This window comes from Fukomys damarensis, unplaced genomic scaffold (assembly GCF_012274545.1).
Source record: "Fukomys damarensis isolate Sample0158 unplaced genomic scaffold, DMR_v1.0_HiC HiC_scaffold_37, whole genome shotgun sequence".
In the NCBI taxonomy this organism is placed as follows: Eukaryota; Metazoa; Chordata; class Mammalia; order Rodentia; family Bathyergidae; genus Fukomys; species Fukomys damarensis.
In genome coordinates, this window is record NW_022900949.1 from 37425739 (window position 1) to 37449392 (window position 23654).

General features: G+C 36.2%; 1 protein-coding gene across 15 annotated transcripts in view; it reads left to right on the plus strand.

Moving 5' to 3' along the window:
- The first annotated feature begins 16421 nt into the window (after window positions 1-16421).
- Ptpn13 (protein tyrosine phosphatase non-receptor type 13) overlaps window positions 16422-23654 on the plus strand; it is a 143347-nt gene continuing 136114 nt past the window's right edge. For 14 of the 15 annotated variants that reach the window (XM_010606709.3, XM_010606701.3, XM_010606702.3 and 11 more), the window contains exon 1: window positions 16443-16562. In XM_010606709.3, coding sequence (XP_010605011.1) covers window positions 16448-16562 — 115 coding nt within the window. In that variant the 5' untranslated portion in view covers window positions 16443-16447. Of the gene's footprint in view, window positions 16563-23654 lie in introns of all 15 variants that reach the window. The other variant, XM_010606698.3, reaches the window with a different exon arrangement.

The window sequence follows — 23654 nt, forward strand, 5'->3', positions numbered from 1 at the left end:
CCTTTCTCCCTTACCCCCACCTTGTTTTTTTTGTGGTACTGAGACTTACCCAGAGGTTTGCACTTGCAAGTTAAGTACTTTACCACTAAGCTAAACCTCCAGCTAAAAAACATATTTCTTTTATATTTGTGCTTTCCTTGAAAAATTGATCTAAAATTTTAAAAATACTGAAGAACATTGTCTTCAGATGACCCTATTTTACCTTCACATAATCAATTTTTAGAAAGTACAAGGATTCATTTCATTGCAAATGATAAAATATCTTCTTTTTAAATTTTGAACTAGAAAGTTTTTAGGTTTACTCATTGGCTCAGTTATGTGTTCTGTAAGGTCTCTTGCTTAATCTAGACTGCTTGCTTCCCTCAACCCATGTTGCTCTGAATTTCACCTTGAATAGGCCTACCACATTTACAAGTATTGCCCATAGACAGCCCTCCAGCTAGTGTAAGTGGTCTCCAAGTTAGGAGGACTCAGCACCCTAGATTTATTACTACAAAAGTATATGACACAACTGGAAAAGGCAAAGGTAATGTGGCAAAGCCTGGAAGAAATCAGGTATAAACTTCCAAGAGTCCTTTCCAAGTGGAGTCACACAGAATACGATCAAATCCTTCAGCTAAGAGTTGTAAGTCACATGTGATCTGTTGTCTAGCAGGGAAGCTCATTCAAGATACAGTACTCAGAGTTTTTACAAGGGCTGATCATGTGGACACCCTCTGCCTACATGAACACCCTCTGCCTAGCACGTACTAAAATTCCACATTCCCAGAAGGAAAGCAGGAGTTTGACATAAATTACATTGTTTGCACAAACAATTTAGACACAGTGAGCCACTCATAAGCCTTCTGGGAGTAGTAGGAACCCTGCTGAAGTCTTGAGTTCTCAGGTGCCGGCCAAGCAGCTGGCTATTTTAGTTCTTTTCTGCATAGTTCGACAAAGAATGAAGACATTTCCTGTCATGTCTTAATAGGACAGACCAGTCTTTCCTGCTTTTCCTTTCTTTAGATTCTGCCTCAGTACCATTAGCTAGGTTGTTGCTTATCTCCCCCCACCCAACTATGTGTCCCTTAGTATTGGAGATAGAACCCTGAGCCTCCATACTGAGCTGCGTCCTCAGTCCTGTTTTTGCATTTTCAGAGACAGAGTTTTCCTAAGTTGCCTAAGTTGGGCTTGAATTTGTGATCCTCCTGCCTTAGACTTTCAGAGTGCTGGGATTACAGGAATGTACTACCATGCCTAGCTGTTAACCTATTTTTTAACTGCAGTGATGCTAGGAAGTTAGCTCTTTGGTTTCTAGTTTTTTATTGGAAGACAGCCTCTGCAAACAAGGAGAACAGGCATGGGAGTGGAAAGGAATGTCTGTTAGGAAGATGGTATTTTTGAACTCATAATTGTTAATATTATTTTTAAGGTTAAAGTAGTGTGATACTCATAGCTAGAAAAAGTAAGCATCATGGCCATTTACTTTTCATATGAAATAAAGTGAGTTGTAGTTCAGTGGTAGAACACATACTATACATGTTCAAGGCTGAGTTTGATCCTAGCACAGGCGAAGGAGAAGAAAAATAATAGGATTTATTAGTAAATTTTCAGAAATTTAGGGTAGCTTTTGTTGAACTTTAGTATACAAGACAGATTTGTAAACATTAAGTCACTGTCATTATCAGTAAACTAGGAAAACTAAGTCTCAATCATCCTTTTATAAACAGCAGAGAAAATAACCTCACTCTAAATTGTTTAGTTGATTTATCAAAGAACTTGCTCTTTAATAAAACTATAATTGACTTTTTTTACACAAGAATTTTTGTGTGGAGCATTCTTTAAAAAGAATCATTTTTTAAAAAACCAGAACTTTTAGCATTTCTCAGTGATTAGTTATTGCTTTCACTTTTAGGAATTGCCTACACTTCTGACAGAATATTTTTGTCATAGTCAAATAAGTGGTCATTTAAACCCAGTTGACATTATTGCATAAATGTAAAGTAGCAGTTACAGCAAAATGTAAGCCATCAGAATACGTTTCCTGATATGAAAATTGTGCTGTGTTTTCCGTGAATTAAAACTGAACAGTTGTTGGGGCAGGAGATGTATGTAGCCCAATGGTAGAACACCTGCGTAGAATGTTGGAGGCCTAGATTTCAGTCCCCAGTACTGAAGAAAAAAACATGCAGTCCTGTGATGAAGAATGTAAACTTGCTTATCTAAAACTGTTAGTACTAAGGAATGTTACTACTTCTGATAAAGTGTTACTGATTTTGGAAATACCTCTAACATTCAAGTGCAAGGATGTAGATTTTATTAGGTTTACGAAAGCTGAAAGGCCCTTCATGTAAGAGCAGACCTAAACATTATCCTTGGTTTTCATGTTAAGAAGAAATCTAAGTAGGAATATAATTGCACTGATTACCTAAGATGCAATTGCTATTTGAAGTAATAAGAGATTATCATCCAGATTCTGATTATTCACTAACAAGTTTAAACCTGCTATGGAGCTACTTGGCTAGTACTAAAATCTGTTTTACTATACAATTCGTTTTTAGCTGATTTTTCAGGATCTTAAGAATTACTTGGCTTATTACTTGTAGAGTGTATGTACGAGTGATTCTGTCATGGTCTACTGATTAGAATTAAGGACTTTACCATGTTTTGTTCATCTGTGTGAAATTTTAGAATAAGATCTATGATATTGAATTGATTTTGTTTTCCTGAACCAAATATTTCTCTAATGCAAATAGAGAAATTACATAGTGACTGTATTAATAAACTCTGGCAGTTCATTTTGAAGTTAAACCATAAAAATAATTAAATAGTGTTGGCCAGGGATTTGCTCAGTGGTTCTGGTGCCTGCCTTGCAAACCGCAAGGACCCAAGTTCAATCCCTGGTACCCAAAAAAGAAAGAAAGAAAGAAAATGAAATAGTGTTAGTTTCATATGGTTCAATGTGATATTTACTGTATATAGCTATATTTCTACAAACACAGGCACAAAGTATCTTTATTATTCCTTAGAATGTTTGTGTGTTAACTCTGTTTTGATTTTCATTTTTATTCTTTACTGTCAGCCTTAAGAATTATTACTTGTAACAAGCAAGAAGCAACTTGCCAAAAAATGGCTGGTGTATTAGCTTGCATTTCTTACAGTATTTTATAGACAATGTGTTAGACTTTGAAGCCTGTTAGAGGTCTTTTAAGGTAACTCTACTTAGCTAACATAGGAAAATCTCCCTGACGTCCTCTCTGCAGTTGGTTGTTTCTCCCTAACTAACCACATTAGGATATTTTCTCAGGGAACTACATTGTTAAAAATTCTAGATAGTGACCTGCAAACTACCTGACTTTAACTCAATGATCCCAGTTCTTCATTCTGTTAGGAATACCATAAAAAGACTACACTTTTCTGATGCAAGTATTTTAACATTAAAAGATAGACATTATATCTCCTATACTGTATATCTCCTATACTGTTCCCCAAGAGAAACAATAGCAGCTATTTCTAATTGAATTCATAGACTCAAAATTTTTGGATTTAAAGAACTTTAAGGATTATTCCAGGGCCGGGGATTTGGCTCAGTGGTTCTGCCGCCTGCCTCGCAAGTGAAAGGGCCCGAGTTCAATCCCTGGTACCAAAAAAACCCCAAAAAGGATTGTTCCAGTGGTAATCCGATTTACAAGCTCTAAACTACTTGAATTCCCCACATTGTCTGATGCGGTGCATTGAAATAATTAGCACTAAAGAAATATGTGAATGTGAGTTGAGATTACTGAGATTTGAGGTTTTGGTTTTTTGGGTTTTTTGTTTTTTTGGCCATTTAATAAATATTTATTGAGAATCTACCCTTTGCTAGGCACTGTCCTAGGTATATGGGAAAGTACTATTTCACCAAAGAGACAAACTGCTGTCATGAGTTTTGTTGTGAAACACACTCAATAAAGATCCATTCTATAATATATTGTCAGGCATTATTATAAAATACAACTGGAGAAGGTATGGGAGTGGGGGGTTGGACAGTGCTACTATTTTAGATTGAGGTGACTGAGAAAAGCCCTTCCCAAAAGCGATGTAACAACTGATGAAACAGTTTAGCAGGCTCAGCCATGTGGCTGTTTGGGACAGGAGTGTTTTTGTTGTTGTTTTTTTTTTTGGTACCGAGGATTGAACTCCGGTCCTTGCGCTTGCAAGGCAGACCACCGAACCGCTGAGCTAAATCCCCGGCCCCTGGAACAGGAGTGTTTTAGACAGATGCCATGTCTTAAGAGTCATTGTGGCTGGGGTTGAGTATGTCAGGACCGAGAGGGAGAGAGTGGTGGGTAGTTGAGGTGGAGAGGAGCCTGGGGAAGAACACTTAGGAGATCTGAACTGAATAGGGATTTGAGATTATTCCAATTGTGATGGGCAGCCAAGAAGAGAGCAGTGACATGTTTGGACCTGTACTTAAAAAGGATCACTGTAGTGGGAATAGACTAAGGGGGACAGGAGAGGAAACAAAAAAACCAGATGGAATCCTGTCATCATCGTTTTCTAGATCTCCACTGTCCAATGCAGTAGTCACAAGCCACTTGTGGCCGTTTTAAAAAAATTGTTTAGGGGCTGGGGATTTAGCTCAGAGGCACTCTGCCTGTCTTGCAAGCCCAAGGTCCTAAGTTTGATCCCCGGTTTAAAAAAAGAAAAGTTTATTGGTACATTTTAGGTGCACATAGTGATCATTCATAGTAGGGAATTTGTACTTGTATGTAATACATCTTCCCTTTTCCTCATTCCCCTCCCATCTCTTCAACCCCTCTTCCCCTCCTTATTTACAAAAGCTTTGTTTCCATTTAATAATGGCTATTATCAAGAAGTTCACCAATAACAAATGCTGGCAGGGCTGTGGGAAAAAGGAACCCTTCTCCACTATTGGTGAGAGTGTAGACTGGTGCTACCACTGTGGAAATCAGTGTGTAGATTTCCTCAAAAAACTAAAACTAGAAGTTCCATTTAACCCAGCTATTCCCCTTCTTGGTATCTTCTCGAAAGAATGTAAACCATTATACCATAGTGATATATGCATACCTATGTTTATAGCAGCATGGTTTGTAATAGCTAAATCTTGGAAACAGTACAAATGCCCATCAGCTGATGAATGGGTAAAGAAGATGTGGTTTTTTTTTATACAATGGACTACTACTCTACCATAAAGAGGGATGAATTTGAGACATTTCTAGATAAATGGATGCACCTTGAGACCATACTTTTAAGTGAAATAAACACGTGTGTAAATACATCACATTGTTTCTCTGGTGTGAGAACCAAAAGTGTAAATAAGGACCAAAATGTATAAAAGATATTGTAAAATAGGAAGAAAACGTTCAAATGGGAAGTTAAACTAGGGAGGGGTAAAGGAAGAAATGGAAAAGAAAAATAAATTTGTGGTCATTTAATTAAAATGAAGTAAGACTTAAAATTCATTTCCTCTGTGGCAGTAGTCACATTTCAAGGGCTCAGTAGTCACATGTGTTTAGTGACTTTACTGCATTGGACAAAATAAATATATGATCTGTCTACCATCACAGAAGGTATAGCAGGCAGCACTCTTCTAGACAATACAGTGTCCAAGATTGTGCTATATAGTAGAAGCCATGAGACTAGTCACATATATTTGTGATATATTTTGAAGGTACAGCCAACAGAATTTTCTAACAGACTGAATGTGCAGTACCAGGAAAAAAAAATTGTAATCTTGTATCTTCAAACTTTGTTCTTTAACTAAATGCCTTCAGTTCTATTTCAAAGTAGAAAATTAGTGGAGAAGAGGTTTAGTAGTTAAAAATCAAGAATTCCATTGTGAATTTAATACATGACATGTTTGTTAAATTGTTTTTACAATGAGGATGAATGGATTTGGCAAGGTAGATTTTATTGTTATTTTAAATTTTTTCTAATCACTAATTTTTCACTATCTTCCCCATAGTTCATCAGATCTTTGTATTCTGAATTTTTCCAATAAATGAGGATACAGTTGTTCAGTACATACTTACATCAGAAATGTACCCAGACTTTGAACTTAAGAGGGTTGGACAGATTTATTGACTCAGTTTCCTAAGTGTCTTCTTAAACGATGGTATAGAAATTAAGATGCTATAAACTCACAGTAGAAAAGTGAAGGGATCAGGGAATATCTGTTTCTAGAAATCTCAAAAATTTTCAAGTGAGCCGAGGCAGTAGTACCTCAGACCTAGTGTGAGACCCTGTCTCAACAAATCAAAACAAAAACAAGCAACCTTTGAGTGGGCATAAAGAGCAAAGGTACCTGAGGAAGTCAAGTGGAAGAAATCAAGTGCAGAAATGAATAGTGTTGAGAGTTTTGTTGTTGTTGTTGTTGTTGATGTTATCTTTGTTTTAATGGAACAGCTGGGTCCCACAAACCCTGGAGAAGACTTAGTTTAGGAGCATTAGCTGTGAAGGGAGCAGGAGTGAGATGTGCCATTGGAAATGAGGGTGTGAGTTAAAAGATGGAATGTAAATCAAGTTTATTCATGCTTCAGTTTTTATTTCTAAAAATCCTATTGAATTACTGTGTTGTTAAATTACAACATTGGTCAATGAGGTTTAAAAATATTACCCAGAATATAGTAATTTCTCGGTGCCTTGACCAACTACTTGCATGTTGAATCCTTAGTTACCTTTAATTTGGGGGAGGAATCCAGATGTGTATGTCATATGACATAATGAGAAGTAAAAGAGATAATTACAGTGAAATATTAAATATGAGAGACACCTTCAGGTTCCTCCTCTCTTTTTTTTCTTTGCTTTAGGCACAGAGGGCAAGGAGAACTTCCTTTTTTGCAAACTCAAGACAATTAATGAAGCCTGTCCCTTGCTGCTAAGCTACAGCCTCAGCCCTAGCTTCCCTGGTTTTTTTCCTCCATGCTCTGTGCACTTCCCAAAGTGGGAAGCTGAATAAGCTGATCATAGATTCACTAGAAAGGTGAGAGATGCAGTGATTTAGGGAAAGCATCTTTTAAAAATACTACCTTTGGGGGCTGGGAATTTAGCTCAGCGGTTTGGTGGCCTGCCTTTCAAGCGCAAGGACCCGAGTTCAATCCCTGGTACAAAAAAAAAAAAATGCTATTTTTTTTTGTTAAATAGGGAAATACAAAATATATAAACAAACATTTTGTAAAATAATTTGAAATTTAAATTTAATTGAGGTGTGGTACATCTTGTTTCATTATGTCTGCTGTAAAGATATTAAGATTATTAAAGGCTATTTAGACATGAGGTTCTGATATAAAGCTCTATGCTAAGAAATGTGGAGAAAGGTTCTAGATTGTTCTTAATGTTCTCCACCACACAAACGGTTTGTATGTGTACAGCATTCGTGAGCCATCTTGCTAAGTCCCCCACTTTCTTCTGAGAAGGGTATTTCCTGCCCTCATAATCTTGCCACATCCAAATGCCATTTACTTAATATTTTTATAGTGTCTCATTTTTATGTTTGAAGCTGTTTCAAAGGAAATCTTAGATCAGTATTATTTTGAGTGGGAAACCAGTAAAGTTTAACATAAATAGGAAATTAAATACAATCCACGCTGGTGTGTTCACGAAAACACAGCAGTGTGGTTGAGTCTTGACAGGCAGCACTCTGGAGGGGCAGTCTCTCACTGTTAAAGGGGAAGCTGCCAAGTCACGCGCCAGCCAGCACCAATCCGCAGCTATCTGTGTGACCTGAGCTGAAGGATGGAAAGAAAAATTAAGAGAGTAATTTGCTTATTGTCGGCGAGCTTTCCTAAAATCCAGTTTCAGACACGATCTCCCTTGCTAGTATTACTCTTAGAAGAACTGTACTTTAAGCCAAATGTTAGGAATGTTATAGAAGACACCGAGGAATGTGGAAGTGTGTGGTATGATGATAGCAGCTGGGATTTGGGCTCTTGCCTCACTTTTTTTACAGCTAAGAAATGACAGGGACCAACATTTGGAAGGCTTCCAGACTTGTCTGTCATTGCAATCTGTATTTTAATGTAGTTTCACCATGGTTGCTTATTAAAACAGCAAGCAATGCCGTTTTGATGCATAAATTTAAAAAAATTATTAGATCTTTAAAGAGTAAAGATTTTGAGTTCTCTTCATCTATAGGTAGCACCTGTCAAATTAGTAAGCTTAAATGTAGCTTACATTCTCCCCTTCATCAATTTTTATTCTGTGTGCCTCTTCTGTATTCGAAAATTAAGTTTATGTTTTATATTTCTCTCTCTCTTATTTATTTATCTTTTTTTTGGCTTTTTGAGACAGGGTTTCACTATGTAGTTGAGATGAGACTGACCTGGAACTCACTGTGTAGCCCAGGCTGGTCTCGAACTCACAGCAATCCTCCTGCCTCAGCCTCCCAAGTGCTGGGATTACAGGCGTGCGCCCGGTTATGTTTTGTATTTCTCTGTTGAGACCTCTCACCAACTTTGTAATTTTTAACAATATTTATTAATTATAATGTGGTTGACACATGGATAATTGCATGTTTTAAGTCAGCAACTCCCATTTTGCAAATGGAGATCATAGTTCTAGAGTTTGTATTCTAGCTCTGCGGTTTACTGGGTGTATAATATTGGGCAAGTTGTTTAATTTTTGTGCCTCCTCTTCTCATCTGTCACATGGAATACTAATATTATCTCCTTCATGGAATTGTTGAGATGATAATTTCCTGTGCTACCCATAGAACTATTAAAGAGTTAAATACCTCTTTCTTAATCTGCTCAGTCTGCCAGTAGCTCAGTTTAAAAAGTAAACCTTTCAGTGAAGCATGGTGGTGCATGCCTGTAATCCCAGCCCTCTGGGAGGCTGAGTCAGGTGGGTCACAAATTCAAGCCCAGCCTGGGCAACTTAGCAAGGCCCTGTCTCAAAAAATAAAAAAGGGTTGGGGATGTAGCTCAGCCTGAAGGCCCTGGTTTCACTACCACAAAACCAAAACCAAACCATTTTTCTTCCCTTTCTCCCTCCCTGTCCCCTGCTCTTTCTTTCTTTTGCAGATTGCTATTAGAAAAAATATTCAGTAGCTTGTAAAGTTCTTTTAACAGCACTGGAGGGAATAAAGTTACTTCTTTTTTCTGTTTTTGGAGAAACTAGAAAAAATTCCACACTGACCATTTTGAAAGCTGCCTTTTTCTGGTAAAATTATGAATAAAGGGAGCTAAAATCTAGTAATGATTTTCTTCTGAATATATAGTTGGGCTGATCTTTTAAAAAAATATCATTAGTTTTCTTTGTGTTTCTACATAAACCATTTTTCAAAATTAAGACTGACCAAAGCCCAGTTTTTTTTGTTTGTTTGTTTGTTTGTTTGTTTTTTGTACCGGGGATTGAACTCGGATCCTTGAGCTTGCAAGGCAGGCCACCGAACCGCTGAGCTAAATCCCCGGCAGAAGCCCAGTTTTTAATGAAATGTTTTGGAAATGAAGATCTTTAAAAAGAAAACTATTCTTCTTAAGCCCTGTCATAGAATTATCTCTTTATGATATTTTCATAGATCCCCTAATTCAAGAGTTGAGAACTTGACCCAACAAACATTTCTTTCATTCATATACTCAAAATCGTTTGTATATATCAATATGCAGAAGTATTTCTGCAAGTGATTCATTCATATAGGCTATGATATATCCCTCATGTCATACATGATAGAATGTAGATTTTTGTTGTTGTTGTTCTTTTGTTTTTTGTGCTGCTGTTAATCTAACCAGTGCCTTTGAGCATGGTAGGCAATTGTTTTACCACTGAGCTATGTGTCTGGCTCATATGATAGAATGCAAATAATGGAAAACAGAAGAGATAAGCATTGTATTCTTTGAATCACAATGTTCATATGTAAAGTACTATTTCACAGTTCTCCTTGATTAATGATCACAAGGTAATTAAGTCATCATAGTGCTTATTATATCAAATGCCAATTTTTCATGCTCACTGTCTATTATAGATTACAAAACAGAACTTTAAGTAAACACTGCTTTCTAAAAACTTCTCTATTTCATGTCTCTGAAAGATCCTTTTGGGGTAATATAGCAGTAGGGTCATTTGGTTGGTTGTTTATTTATTTTTTCCATCTAAATTGCATTTTGGGTAATTACCACACAACTTAGTAAAATTCTGTCAAATATCTCCAGACTGCTGCAGTATGGCAAATAGGCCCATTGCCTTTATTCCATGCTCTGTGCATCAGTTTGAAAACTAATTATAAGTTTTACTTTAGCTTGGTTTTTCTTTATTTCTTCATATAACAAAGGCTAATTCTTAACATACTTTTGACAGATAATTGTGAAATGCAGGATTATGGAAAATCTTTGCTAATAACTAAATGAATATATAATACTCCTTAAAGAAAGCAAACGAAACCTTACCTGATTACCTTGAATTTAAATAATCTATTTCTAGTGATAGGACTCGCTTAAAATAAGAGGAAAAAATATTGAACTTTAAAAATATTGAACTCTTTAACATATTAATGGCATATTTACAACAAAGGAATTACTGTTTTACATTAAAAGAGATATATAATGTATGGATCATATTTGGATCCTCATTTGAACAAATGCAATTTAAAAAGCTAATCCTATTCTGAGATAATCATGGATCACTGGAATGAATGGTTTTGGGGAAAGGCCACTCCTACTTACTCTCCTTTTCTTTTTAGTCCTTATCCCTCTGCTCTTGATTTCTCTTTTATTTACACATACTACTTTGGAGATCTTACGAAATTTCAGAACTTTAAAATACCACCTATATACTATCTATATTTAAATGTACATCTTCATGTCATATAACCAGTTACGTACTTGACATTGTACTTGAGTATTTAATAGGCATTACAAGCTTAACAAAATCAAACAAAACTTTTTACAAAATCAAGCCTTGAAACTTTCCCCAAACCAATTTCCCATCAGAGTCCTCTCCATCTTAGTTCTTTACATGTTTTAAATTAGCAAATACCATCCAGCCTCTATCACTGTAACTTTACTCCTACCACCAGCCAAGCTTGTAGAAATTAGTACCTCAGACTCTGCTTTCAGTTCTTCATCAGTGTACTTTCACCTGACTGAAATTCCTTTTGGTGCAGTTACCTCTAATATCCATTTAGCCATATGTTCTGATTTTGCATGGAATCTCTGTGTTGAGACTGTTGATGATAGACAACACTTGTTATTGTCTTATCAGACCCTGAACCAAGGATATCATGTGTGTCTCATTTAATTCTTGCCAACATCATGTGAAATAGGAACTGTTAGTAATTTGTTTTGAAAAGAAAATTGAGCTTGGAAATATTCTCAATCTGCCAGAAGTTATGGAGCTAGTGATTTGAACCCTGATAACCTGGCATGCAGATCCACAGAATTTATAGTCTATTGATTTCCCTATTTGAAACTTCCCTTTCATACTCTCTAATATAACAATCCTGAATTTTTCTTCTTACTTCTTTGGCTAAACTTTTATGTAGTTACCTTTGCAGCCCCCTCTCCCAACTTTTTTTTTTTCTTTTGAGACAGGGTTTCACTATGTAGTTGAGAATTTCCCGGAACTCACAGTGTAGCCCGGGCTGGTTTCCAACTCCAGCAATCCTCCTGCCTCAGCCTCCCGAGTGCTGGGATTACAGACGTGTGCCACCACGCCCAGCTTCTCCCAACTTTTTAATGCTAGTCTCCTTTCTATTTCTGTATTTGACTCTTGTGTGCTCTTTTTGAGAACTTTATCCAGATTCTTGACTATGTCCATCTCTTACATATTGTTAATTCTCTTTATTAATTCTACTCTGTAATCTAATCTTTAAAAATTAAATCTCATAATTTATGGCTTCCCCTTAAATTTTTTAGTGCTTTCCCTTAGGTTTCAGAATAAAATTCAAGGTACTCAGTACCTCACAAAAAAACCACATTCATATCTTGCTACAGTTTGTCACTGTAGTCTTTTCTCTTCCTTTAACTTTCTTTAAATAATTACAGAATTTGAAACCTCTACTGTTTCATTTGTCTCCCTTCATACAGTTTATTTCCTCAGCCTGGCTGGTTTTATTTTTAATCACATCCCCACCCTGTGTGCCTGGCAACATATTTTCCAAATACCCAGGTCTTCTAATGCATTAGGACTTATTTGGTAAATTTTTTTTTTTTTATTAGTACATGTTTGCAGTTCATAACGATTACATTCATTATGGGGAGTTGGTACAGGTACAACAATTTATCTGGTAAGATTTATGCATGGTAAGATATTCTCTTCTGTGTTTCAGTGATATTTTACATGTTTTATTATATTTTTCACACATCGTCTCTTTCTTAGCTGAAATATATAGGTTCATTAACATAAAAATATTAATGTATGTTATGCTTCTCTCAAATATTTATGTACTTAATTCCAAATTGTCCCAGGCTAGAACATGCCTATAGTTTGGGGTTGCCTTCTCTACTCACTGGTTTCATAATGACTAAAGATGCCCTTAACCAGGATGCTGAGTGGGTCTGTGCTCAAATTAAGTGCATATACAGAGCTCTATTTTATGTTTGCTTTGTTTTTCTTTTCTTTTTTTTTTTTTTTTTTTTTTTCATGGGATTGAACTCCGGACCTTGGGCTTGTGAAACAGGCAGCGGATCCATTGCACTAAATTCCTGGCCCTTTGCTTTGTTTTTGAAACAAGATATTAACTGTTGCCCTATTTTCTTAGAGTTAAGTTAAGCATTCTTAGTTATTCTACTAATAGACAGGTGATTTTTATCACTTGATTGGATTGTTAATCTGTTTACTGCTCATTTTTTTTGGAATCACTTTTTTGTTTCCTGTCATTAAGGATTAAAATGACATCTCTTGAAATTCTTTACAAAAATTTTGTAGTATCATGTAGCATATAACGTTCAAGAAAATGATAAATAACATGCTTGTTTATTGTAAAGACTGAATTTTATGATTGTAAAATAGTGCATCTTCTGTATTTGTACTTCAAGCTATCTAGTACTGTAAGAAAGTAATTGAAACGAAACTTAAAGACTTTTTCTTCTTGAATTCTCTCCCTTACTTACTGGTAAACTTAAGATATTTCCCCCCTAATTTCTGTATTTTCCTCTCTCTTTCTTAGTTCTTTTTGCACCCCTCTAAAAACATTTGTATTTCCTTCATTTCCTTTTCTTTAGTTTCAGAGGTAATATGATCTGAGGATCTGTAGTAAATGTGGATAAACATAATTAAGAGAGAAATGATGAGGGTAGTCAATTTATAATGTTTATATTTTAGAAAGCTACTGTAAGGCTGGAGATTTAGCTTAGTGGATTTAGCCTGCCTTGCAAGCACAAGGTCCTGAGAACAGTCCCTGAGTACCAAGGGGCGGGGGAGAGCTACCTAATGTAAAGGTACATTAAATTTTGAGGTTGAGTGATCAGGGTAAAGCAGTTTAAAAAATTTTTTAAAGTTCTGTTCTAGTAAAGCTATGAGCTAAAAATACCAAATCTCTGTTAGTTAAATGATACTATTTTGAAAAAATTTCCTTCTGTGTTTTAGAATTGCAAGTCCTAGCCATGGATGTGCTCAGTAATCATATATTGAAAAGACAAAAACCTTTTAAAATAAAAATTAGTAGTGTTAATAGAGTATAATTTAGAACTGATTGAATTAAGCAACAGAGGTTTAATTAGTAATCTTTGTAGATAAAAGTCAAGCACTGAAACGTATGTTATATGAGAAGTTATTTTTCTATTATTTATAGGGAGTAATTATATTTTTAAAACCAATTTCTCTAGAAAATAAGTAAAAACAAGTATCACTTTTTTTTTTTTTTTTTTGGTGGTTCTGGAAATTGAACTCATGGTCTTCCACAAGCTGTGCAAGGCTTTACTGAGCTACATCCCCAGCTCCCTTTCCCTCTCTGTCTCTTTCCCCTTCTCCTTTCCTTCCTCCCTCCCTCGCTCCCTCCCTCTCTTTCTCCCTTCTGGAAGGAAAGTTCTTACCCTGCCTCTGCAAAAACTCAGGTCCATAATTTTACATTTTCATTTAAATTTAGAAAGCATTGTCAATTCCATAATTAAAAGTGCCTTTTTAGTACATTATCATACATTAATCACCATTTCAGTCTTCTTTCAAAGCTAAACTTGTCCTTTCTCTAAGGTTGACCTGTAGATGGGACACCATACACCAACACTCTCATCCTGGCTGGCCCTCAGCCTGCTTATCTTTCAGGCCTCTCTGTGGAATCATCATTCTCTTTCCCTCCTCCCCTGTCTTTTTCATTTCCTCCTTCCCCTTTCTCAGGGGTATTCGAGTAGACTTTTGTTGTCTGTTTATATTTGTGGTGCTGTGGCTGGAACCTTATGGTGATCATAGGGGAAGTTCAGTAATCAGTCAGTTGTTTATTTGTTGTGCTGAGGAAAGAGTAATTTTCTTTTGAAACTATGTCAGCAGCTTTTTGAGATGTAATCCATATCAAATACAGTTCATTTATATTTAACACACACCTTCAGTAGTTACTGGCATTCACACAAAATTGTGCTAGCACTACTGCTGTTTAAAATTTGAGGACCTTTGGTCCTCTGGACAGGCTCTGATGCAGCTCTATGCTGGATCAGTGTTGTCCTGCCATCCTGGGTCCTTTCCTCTCCCATCCCCACCTGTGGAAGTGGTGCTAGCTCTGCCACCGCATGCTCCCCACTCTCCTCCTTCCCCTCTTGCTGCTGCCTCTAGACAATGCCAGAAGTGTGTATCAGGTACAGTGTCTGTGTCACCTTGCCTTTGGGAAACACCTATGAAGTCCTCCACAGCTCCCACTGAAGCTTCTTTCACTGGCTTAAGAGAAAAGGAAGGCTCCTTCCCACACCACTTTTGCTTTAGGGGAGAGACATGGATATCTATACAACCTTTCTTTCTTCAAAGAAACCCTTGTGCAATCTTCTCACTTTATGTCTGTGTGTAGGCTTTGGAGCTATCTAGCCAGTTCTCAGATGAAACACTTTGGGAATTTGCTAGAGGGTAGTCTTTCTCGCAATTCATGTTGGTATTTGATTGCTCATAGGATCTTCATGTCTCTGTTGAAATTTCTGGTTTATTAATGTTTCATGTGGAGGATAAAAATACACATCTCTTTGAAAACTGTGCAGCTTCTATTTCTTCCCTTGAATAAATGTAATGTAATAATTTTCTTTTTTAGGCACGTCAATTCAGGAAAATTTACAAAGGAGAATTTTGAATAGCAGCATTTTCCAAAAATGGGGTTACTGAGCCTGATAAGAAACCTTAAATTTTATCAATATGTCACTTTAAGCAACATTGGAAAAATTGATCCTATAAAAATATCCCCAGAGATACATTTTTTTTCTCTCTTTTTCCTCATTGAGTTTATTGGTACATTTTAGGTATACAGTACAGTTACATTTATCATTGGGATCGTGTACCTTTATATGACAGGTCTTGGTTCTCATTTTTTCCCTTGTCTCCCTTCATCTCTTCCTCCCCTCCCCATTTACAAACATTTTATTTCCATTTTTTTCATTTTCTCCTATTTTTTCCTTTCCCTTATTACCTTTCCCCTACCTTTCCCACTTTCTCTACACCTTTAGCCCTTTTCTTTTTCTTTTTCTCTTTTTGGTACCGGGGATTGAACTTGGGTCCTTGCGCTTGCAAGGCAGGCCACCAAACCGCTGAGCTAAATCCCTGGCCCCCTTTTAGCCCTTTTCTTCCCATTTCACATTGCCCAGAGATACTTTTCTAATCTTTTCTTAATTCAACTTCTGCAGAGTTTTAGGTTACAAAGCATGTTCAAAGACATAGCCTCTTTGCTTAGCGTAGTCAAAATGGTTATTATTATTATTATTTCCAAGTCACAGATGGGAAGCAGATGTAAGGTAAAGTGACTACCAGGAGCAAATGATGAATTGGCAGCAAAGTTGAGTGTAGAAATATTTAATTCTTTTTCTTTGCACAATTTATGTGCACACGCATGTGATGGCCATAAGGTCTCTTCTTTTCTTCTGTATATCTAGGAGGCATAGAATGAAACAGGACTGAATTCTAAAAGGCCTTTAGTTTAGTCTGACTGCTTTAGTTTCACCCTCTGTAGCTTGGTGCTTCCTGTCCTCTCATGAAGTAGTCACCACCATCCCCCAGTTCCTGCTCTGAGGTTGACCCTGATAGTTTAGTGTATAAGAAATAGTTATTTTGAGGAGTTATTCCTCACATTTCTTTGCCTTTTTTTTTTCCCCATGAGACAGGGTCTCTCTGTGTTGCCCAGGCTGTTCTCAAACTCCTGAGTTCAAGTGATCCTCTTGTTTCAGCCTCCCAGGTGGCTTACAGGCACTCACCACTGTGCCCAGTTTCTTTTATTCTTCATGAGTTTAAGACTGTAGGATTATATGTAGACTGAAGGGTGTATTGAGAAATGGGTAGGTTGGGGTTTGCCACTTCTTATCACTGAGTTACTGACACACAGACATTCATTACCTTTGTTTCAGATAATATGCATGTGTCACTAGCTGAGGCCCTGGAGGTTCGGGGCGGACCACTGCAGGAGGAAGAAATATGGGCTGTATTAAACCAGAGTGCTGAAAGTCTCCAAGAATTATTCAGAAAAGGTAAGTTAAGTTATTGTAATATTTTAAAATTTTATTTTGTATATTGAAGAGCTGAAATTAGACTTTTGTTTTGGTGTTCTTGTGCTTTTGATAGAGAATGAAAAGGAACACTTCATCTTGTCTCTCTTAAGAGAGCTTACAGTGCTCAGATCTGTCTACCAGGCACTGTTAGTACAATGGATTAAAAAAAAAAAAAAAAAAAGCATTCCTTGCTTTTTTGGCGCTTACACTCCAATGTAACTATTAATAAAATATTTTTACACATGTAAAATGATACATGACAGGGACTAAAGAGGAGGAGTTTCAGTGACTATGGGAATAGGCAGTGTGCGATACAACTTGGTCACAGGCAGGAAAAGGAGGGGTTCCTTTCACAAGTTATCCCTGAATTGAGAGCTGGAAGAAAAGTCCAAGTTAGCCAGATGAAAAGGAGGGGAGACACTAGCAAAGGGAATAATGTACACCCCTGTTATTCTGGATTGGATAATGTAGGCTGAACAAGTACTATAGTTTGGTGCTTGATAGGTGATCACTTGGTCCAAATGATTGTGTGGAAAAGTTAGTCACCTGTGGTTGTCCAAAAACTGTTTGAGATGGTGCTGAAAAGCTGCATATGAACAGTGTTTGTCATTCACATCATATAGCCAACACCTGTTTAGGATAGTAGGCAATTAAACCAGGTTTCATCTAATGGAAAAAAAAATCAGAATCCTGATTTTTAATATTCTATTAAAATAGAAGTGCGTAAATAAATTAGAAACAATAAACTTGACAGAAGTAGGTGGAGGGAGATTGAGGGTAATGATAGGCTTCAGGGGGTGGAAGCTGGAGCAGCAGCAGTGGCATCTCCTGTAAACTTCCTGGCCCCACACTAGAGACCCAGTGAAGAACTCTGGGAATGGAGCCCAGCAGCTCATATTTTAACAAGCCCTCAAGGACGTTCTGCTACCTGCTAAGATTGAGAGCCAGGAGTCATGGAAACCTGGTGGAAGGGTGTAGGTATAAATACAGATTGAGTATAGGGAAGTCCAGAGCACAGGGGAAGAGTATTTGGGGACAGTAAAGTTTGGAGACGTTGTTGTTTCATTGTTACTTTTGAACTTAGGAACAGGAATTTGAGCAAAACAGTATTAGGGCCACTCATTACTGCTTCTTACTCAGATGTATGAAGACCTTTGATTAGAGTCAGGATTAATCTAAACAAGTGTATTCTTTTATCTGAAATCACTCACCCAAAATCTGGTTAAGTGAACTCTGTAAGTGTGTTTGCTTTACTTTAATTTTTCAGAAAATTCTAAAGTATAGGTTCTGTAGAAAATAGAGCAGTTAGCCACATTCAAAGATGTTGAGTAAAAAATGTGTTGGTGGCATTACTCATTTACCAGTTAATAACAGAAACAATATAAATATTTAAGAAATATCTGCTTTGAGGTATGTATTATGTGGAAGATCCAGATAAGAAAGTGTCAGTCACTATTGCCCTTAAGGGATTTATTCATATAAAAAAACAAATAGATGCATTGAAAAGCTTACCAATTAAAACAGTGTGCCAAATGAATGACAGACAGTACCACAGATGTTTAGAGGAGGGAGAGATAATACCTCTTTTATTGTACTAAGGGCAGGATCACTGCCCAGGGTGTGACTCACAGACTACAAAGCAACTTACACACTTGTAAGTACCTAAAGGTTTGTCCTTGTTTCAAATTTTGTAAGGGTGATAGAGATTGACTGTCTGAATTTACAGTTCTTATCTTTGAGAGACAATTATTATATAACACATTGTCACTTTACAATAAAGAAATCTACTGAATGTGTTATAAAATTAATTGTGAGGTAGCTGTATGTTAAGACTGCCTAATGGGAGTGTACTCCCAATGGGAGTTACTCTAAGGCCCCAGTCTAATTCACAGAATGATATCAGTAATCATAGAAATTAAATTTGGGAGTTTGGAGCTTAGCAATTACTATGATTGCTAATTGGAAATTTCTGTTTATTTGGAAGAACCAAATGTTTGTTTGATTTATTTGAAATTTCTGGTTTTTCATTCACTTCATTTTGGTAATGTGGCCATTTTACTTCAGATTCTTCTCCAGAGTCTCTAAACTGAAATAAAATTACTATTAGTTTACTTTTCAGAAGAATTGTATAATGCCTTCATTCTGTAGTAGACACCCCTATGAAGAAAAAGGAGAATTTTAGGGAAAAGCAGGTGAAGTGACCTCCAAGAAGTTTGTTTTTCTAAAATGCATCATCCTGGGCCAGGGATTTAGCTCAGTGGTTCCACTTCTGTCTTGCAAGCACAAGGTCCCAAGTTCGATCCCCAGTACCAGAGGGAAAAATAAATATAAATAAATAAAATGCATAATTCTACATTAGTTTTATTTGTGTATGTTTGCCTTGTTTTGGTTCTTGTCTGAGTCTTTCTTCCTAGATCATCCTAATCTTGTTTGTTACTTCCTGTATCTTTTTCATTGTATGAGTGTAAACATGCTATTGATATCCCTATAATAAAAAGGTAGAAATAAGCATTGAGCAAAATTCAAGGAAATTATATATTACTTCATGTTGTTGAGCCTCCCCCCCCAGGAATTTAAGTCTTTTACAATTTTTAAAACAAAGTTTTTATGATTATTACTCATAGAGCAATGGTACCTAACTAAGCATCTTGTTTACTTGAAGGAAATAACCATCTTCAAATATTTCTCTTCATAGGAAGAAAAATTTAAAACTTGAGATATGTGCAGTTCCACATACTTGGGTTAATGGTACTTGGTTCCCTTTTTAATGTTTTTAGTTTTATTAATATGTGCATTCTATATGATTTTAGTGCTGTAGAATTTTTTGAGATTTGTGTGGGGGTATTTGTTGGTTTGTGATACTGAGGATTGAACCCAGGTTCTTAAACATCCTAGGCAAGTGCTCTACCACTGACTACATCACTAGCCCTTTTTATTTTGATTTTGAGACAAGATCTTATTAACTGTTCTAAGCTGGTCTTGAACTTGTGATCCTCCTGCTTCAATGTCCTGAGCAGATAAGATTACAGGCATGTACCACCATACTCGGTTTTTCTTGTGTTCTGGTACATGATCTGTCTTTGTTTTTATTCTGTGATCATTTTAAAAATTTGCATGCTTTCTAATATAGGCTGTAACTTAGATTTGTTAATGTTTGTGATTTTAATTTTTTAAAATAAATCTTTATTACTTGTTTGATACATGTAATAGTTAATATAAGTGGACTAGATCTTTTCACTGCTCTTAGCACTACATTGTCTCTAGTCTGGTTTTGTTTATGTGTGTATATCTATGTTTGGCTATTGCTGGTTTTGTGTTTGTTTTGTTTTGTGGGATTGTTCTGTACTGTAGTACAACCCTAGTATTTTTGTAATTTTTACTTTGATTTTGTTTTTATTTTTTGGTACTAGGGATCAAACTCGTGACCTTGTGCTTGCCAGATGGGCTGTGGAACCACCGAGCTAAATCCCCAGACTAAATTTTTACTTTGAGACAGTATCTCTGAGTTGCTCAGCCTGGGCTCAACCTTGTGATCCTTCTGCCTCACCCTGCCAGAGTGCTGGGATTCCAGGTGTGCAGCACTGTGCCCAGATTCTAGTTTGTTCTTGGTAGTGCCTTGGGTTTCTTCTCCTTGCCATTTATCTAGAGCAGTGGTGGTGAACCTGTGACACACATGTTATTTGTTTCTCTTTTGAGACAAAAGACGTTAATGTATGATTTTTTTCTAAACTAAAACCTCAGTATTCAGGTTTAATTGCTGTGTTGGCAGTTTGGGATAAATAAATGGATTTGAGTTTGGGCACTCATTTCTAAAAGGTTTGCCATCACTGATCTAGAGTATCTTCCTTTATTTTCATGTTCTCTACATTGTAATTTAGATATAAATAGTAAGTAAATGGATTTTGTTTTTTTATCTAGGTAAGGAGTTGCTCTTATATAAAAATTTGAATGTAGAGTTGGGGATTTAGCTCAGTGGTGCTGGAACCTCCCTCGCAAGCGCAAGGTCCCAAGTTTGATGCCCAGTACCAAAAAAAAAAAAAAAAAAAAAAAAAAAATAAAATGTAGTTGTTGAAATAAAAGTTGTGGGGAAATTTCATTAAAGCTTTTAATATATGTATTATGCTTCCTAATTATATGCCTTTCTGTCCATCTAATTAATTGATTTGGAAGAATAGCTTAGATCAGAAAAAATACATAGAGGAAAAAACAAACTAATCTCTCCTATCCTCAGTCAACATTTCTGTGGCCAAATATGTGTTGTTGGGGTAGAGGGGCATTTGTTTGTGTTTTTCTCATCAGCAGGCATTTTTGAAACCAGACACCAGACACCAGACACCTCCAAGTCGGTACTGATCACAGCTTGAGTCCTCAGAGCCGTGGGACTGCCCTGAACTTCAGATATGTATTACAAGTTCCAGGTTGTTTTACCTGTGCTTCTGTCCTACAGGATAGGATTGGAGCTCTGTTAATTTTCTAGAGCAGCTCCTAGGACTCAGGGAAACACATTTACCAGCTAATTATAAAGGGTATTACAAAGGATGCAACTGAGAGATGCGTGGGAAAGGGGCATGGAGCATACGTGCTCGTCTCAGTGCACCACCTGAAACCAACCTCTTAGGGTCAGTATCTGGAAACTGTGAGCCTAGGCCTTGACTTATTGTAGGGAAGGAAGCTTCATTATGTAGGTATGTTTGACCACATCACTGACCACTGATGATCAGCTTTACCTTGTCCTTCTTTCCTTCCCAAGAATGCAGATTTTTGCCTTCACATTTGCAAATTATTGTCATCAGCATATTAACAAATTAAAAAAGGAAAAGCAGATGATCATCTCAGAAGAACATTTGCTAAAAGCCAACATCCACTCCTGATTTAAAATGCCCCCGACTAAACAAAATACCTGAGTGAGGAATAGAAAAGAGCTAGCTCAACCCATAAAGAGCATCTAAAAAACATCACAGCTAATGTTATACTTAGTGGTGAAATATTGAGTCTTTCCTAAGGCAGGAATAAGTGAAGGATATCTGTGTTCATTACTTATTTTCAACATTGTATTCTGAGTTCCAACCACTGGAGTAAGACAAAAAAAATGAAGAGCATACATTAGGGGAAAAAGTCAAATTACATTTATTTAAAGATGATATCCTCTATATAGAAAATTGGGTAGAAACTACAAAAAGTCCACTAAAACTAATGATTGTTCACATTGATGCACACAAGTTCAGTATTCAAAAATCAGTTGTCTCTTTACATCATAACAATGAGCAATCAGAAATTAAAATTTTTATTTATTTATTTATTTTTAATCAGTACCACAATCTAATTTTATTTTATTATTATTTTTTCTCATTGAGTTTATTGGTACATTTTAGGTATACAGTACAGTTACTTACCTTTACAAGAAATTGAAATTTTTAGATGCCTCGTAAAAATGGAAAAAAATATGAAACATGAAATATGTGTTTGGCTATGGCAATACACACATGTAACCCCAGCTATTTAAGAGATTGAGGAAGGAGAGTTGCAAGTTTCAAGCCAGCCCTGCCAACTTAGACTATGTCTCAGATTTTAAAAGGCAAGGGATGTAACTCAGTGCTTCCTGAAATGATTGGCTGCAGTGCTGGGGAGGAAAAAAAAAAAAAAGAAGAAGAAGAAGAAAAAATTTAAAGATATGAAAAAGCCAGGCATGCCTGTGATCCCAGTACTTAGGAAGCTGAGGCAGGAGGTTTGCTGTGAGTTTGAGGCCAGCCTGGGCTACATAGTGAGTTCAAGACCAGCCTGAACTACAGAGAACCTGTCTCAAAAATAAATAAATAAATTAATTAATTAATTAAAAAAATAAAAATAGAAGATGTAAAGACCTATATAATAAAAACTAGAAGCAATGCTGAGAGATGTTGAAGATCTAAATAAATGGAGACATATACTCTGTTCCTGGGTCAGAAGACTCAGTATTATTAAGATGTCAGTTTTCTCTAAATTGATAGATTCATCAGTAACAACAGTCTTTACTTTTGTAGAAATTAAGAAGTTTGTTCTAAAATTCACATGGAAATTCAATGTAATTAGAGTAGCCCAAACAACTGAAAAGTTTGAAGACTCACATTACCTCATTTCGAGACTTGTAAATCTGCAGTGATCAAGATATACAGAGATCAGTGAAAACATAAGAGAGTCCAAAAATAGATCCACACACTGAACTTGAAATTGACTTCCTGGGATATTTTTAAAGCCTTTGTAGGAAATACAGAAAGATTTTGAGTAAATATTTGTAGAGTGTATTTAGTCTTCAGAAGACCAGATCCTAACTACTCCCTTTTTATTGCCTTCCTCATTACCTACAGTCATAATTTTGTTGATTAAGAGGATGTATCAGCTTATGACATGCTACATCTTGCCTTGTGTTTGTAAGGCCAGAAGTAACAGGTCTTTCAAGTTAAATGTGTTTGAACTGCATAAAATTAACCCATTTGTTTCCTGGAAACAAACTGTAAAACATTAAATTTAATGTCTAGAATTCTTTAAAAGATTACTGTAGATTGTCTGACAAGTGAATGAAACACTCGTAGTGAATAGTACTTTCCTACATACACACAGGCAGTACCCTGTGTCTTAATATGAAATTAGTTTTATTTTAGAACTTCTAAACAGACAATCTTATAAATTTAAAGATTCATATGTTTAGAAGGGAAAGTTGCTACGGTCATACTCTTTGGTGAACTTATATTTTAATTTTTATACCTCAAGGAACTTTTAAAGTTTGGGTATAATTATACAGTAAGCAGCCTTATTCTTAATTGTACAGCCTGCTGAATTTTATGAATGTATGAATATACTCAGATAACTGCCACCAAGATCAAGATGTAGAACATTTCTAGCACCCAGAAGGTTCCCTTAGGCTCCTTCCGAGTCAATCTTTAGTCAAAAGGGGTAATCACTGCTATGACATAGCACTTAGACAAGTTTGCCTAGATTGAAACATTATACAAAGACAATCATACAGTTCATTTGTGTCTGATTTCTTTTATTCAACATTCTGATTTTGGGATTTTTTTCTTTTCTTGTTTTACT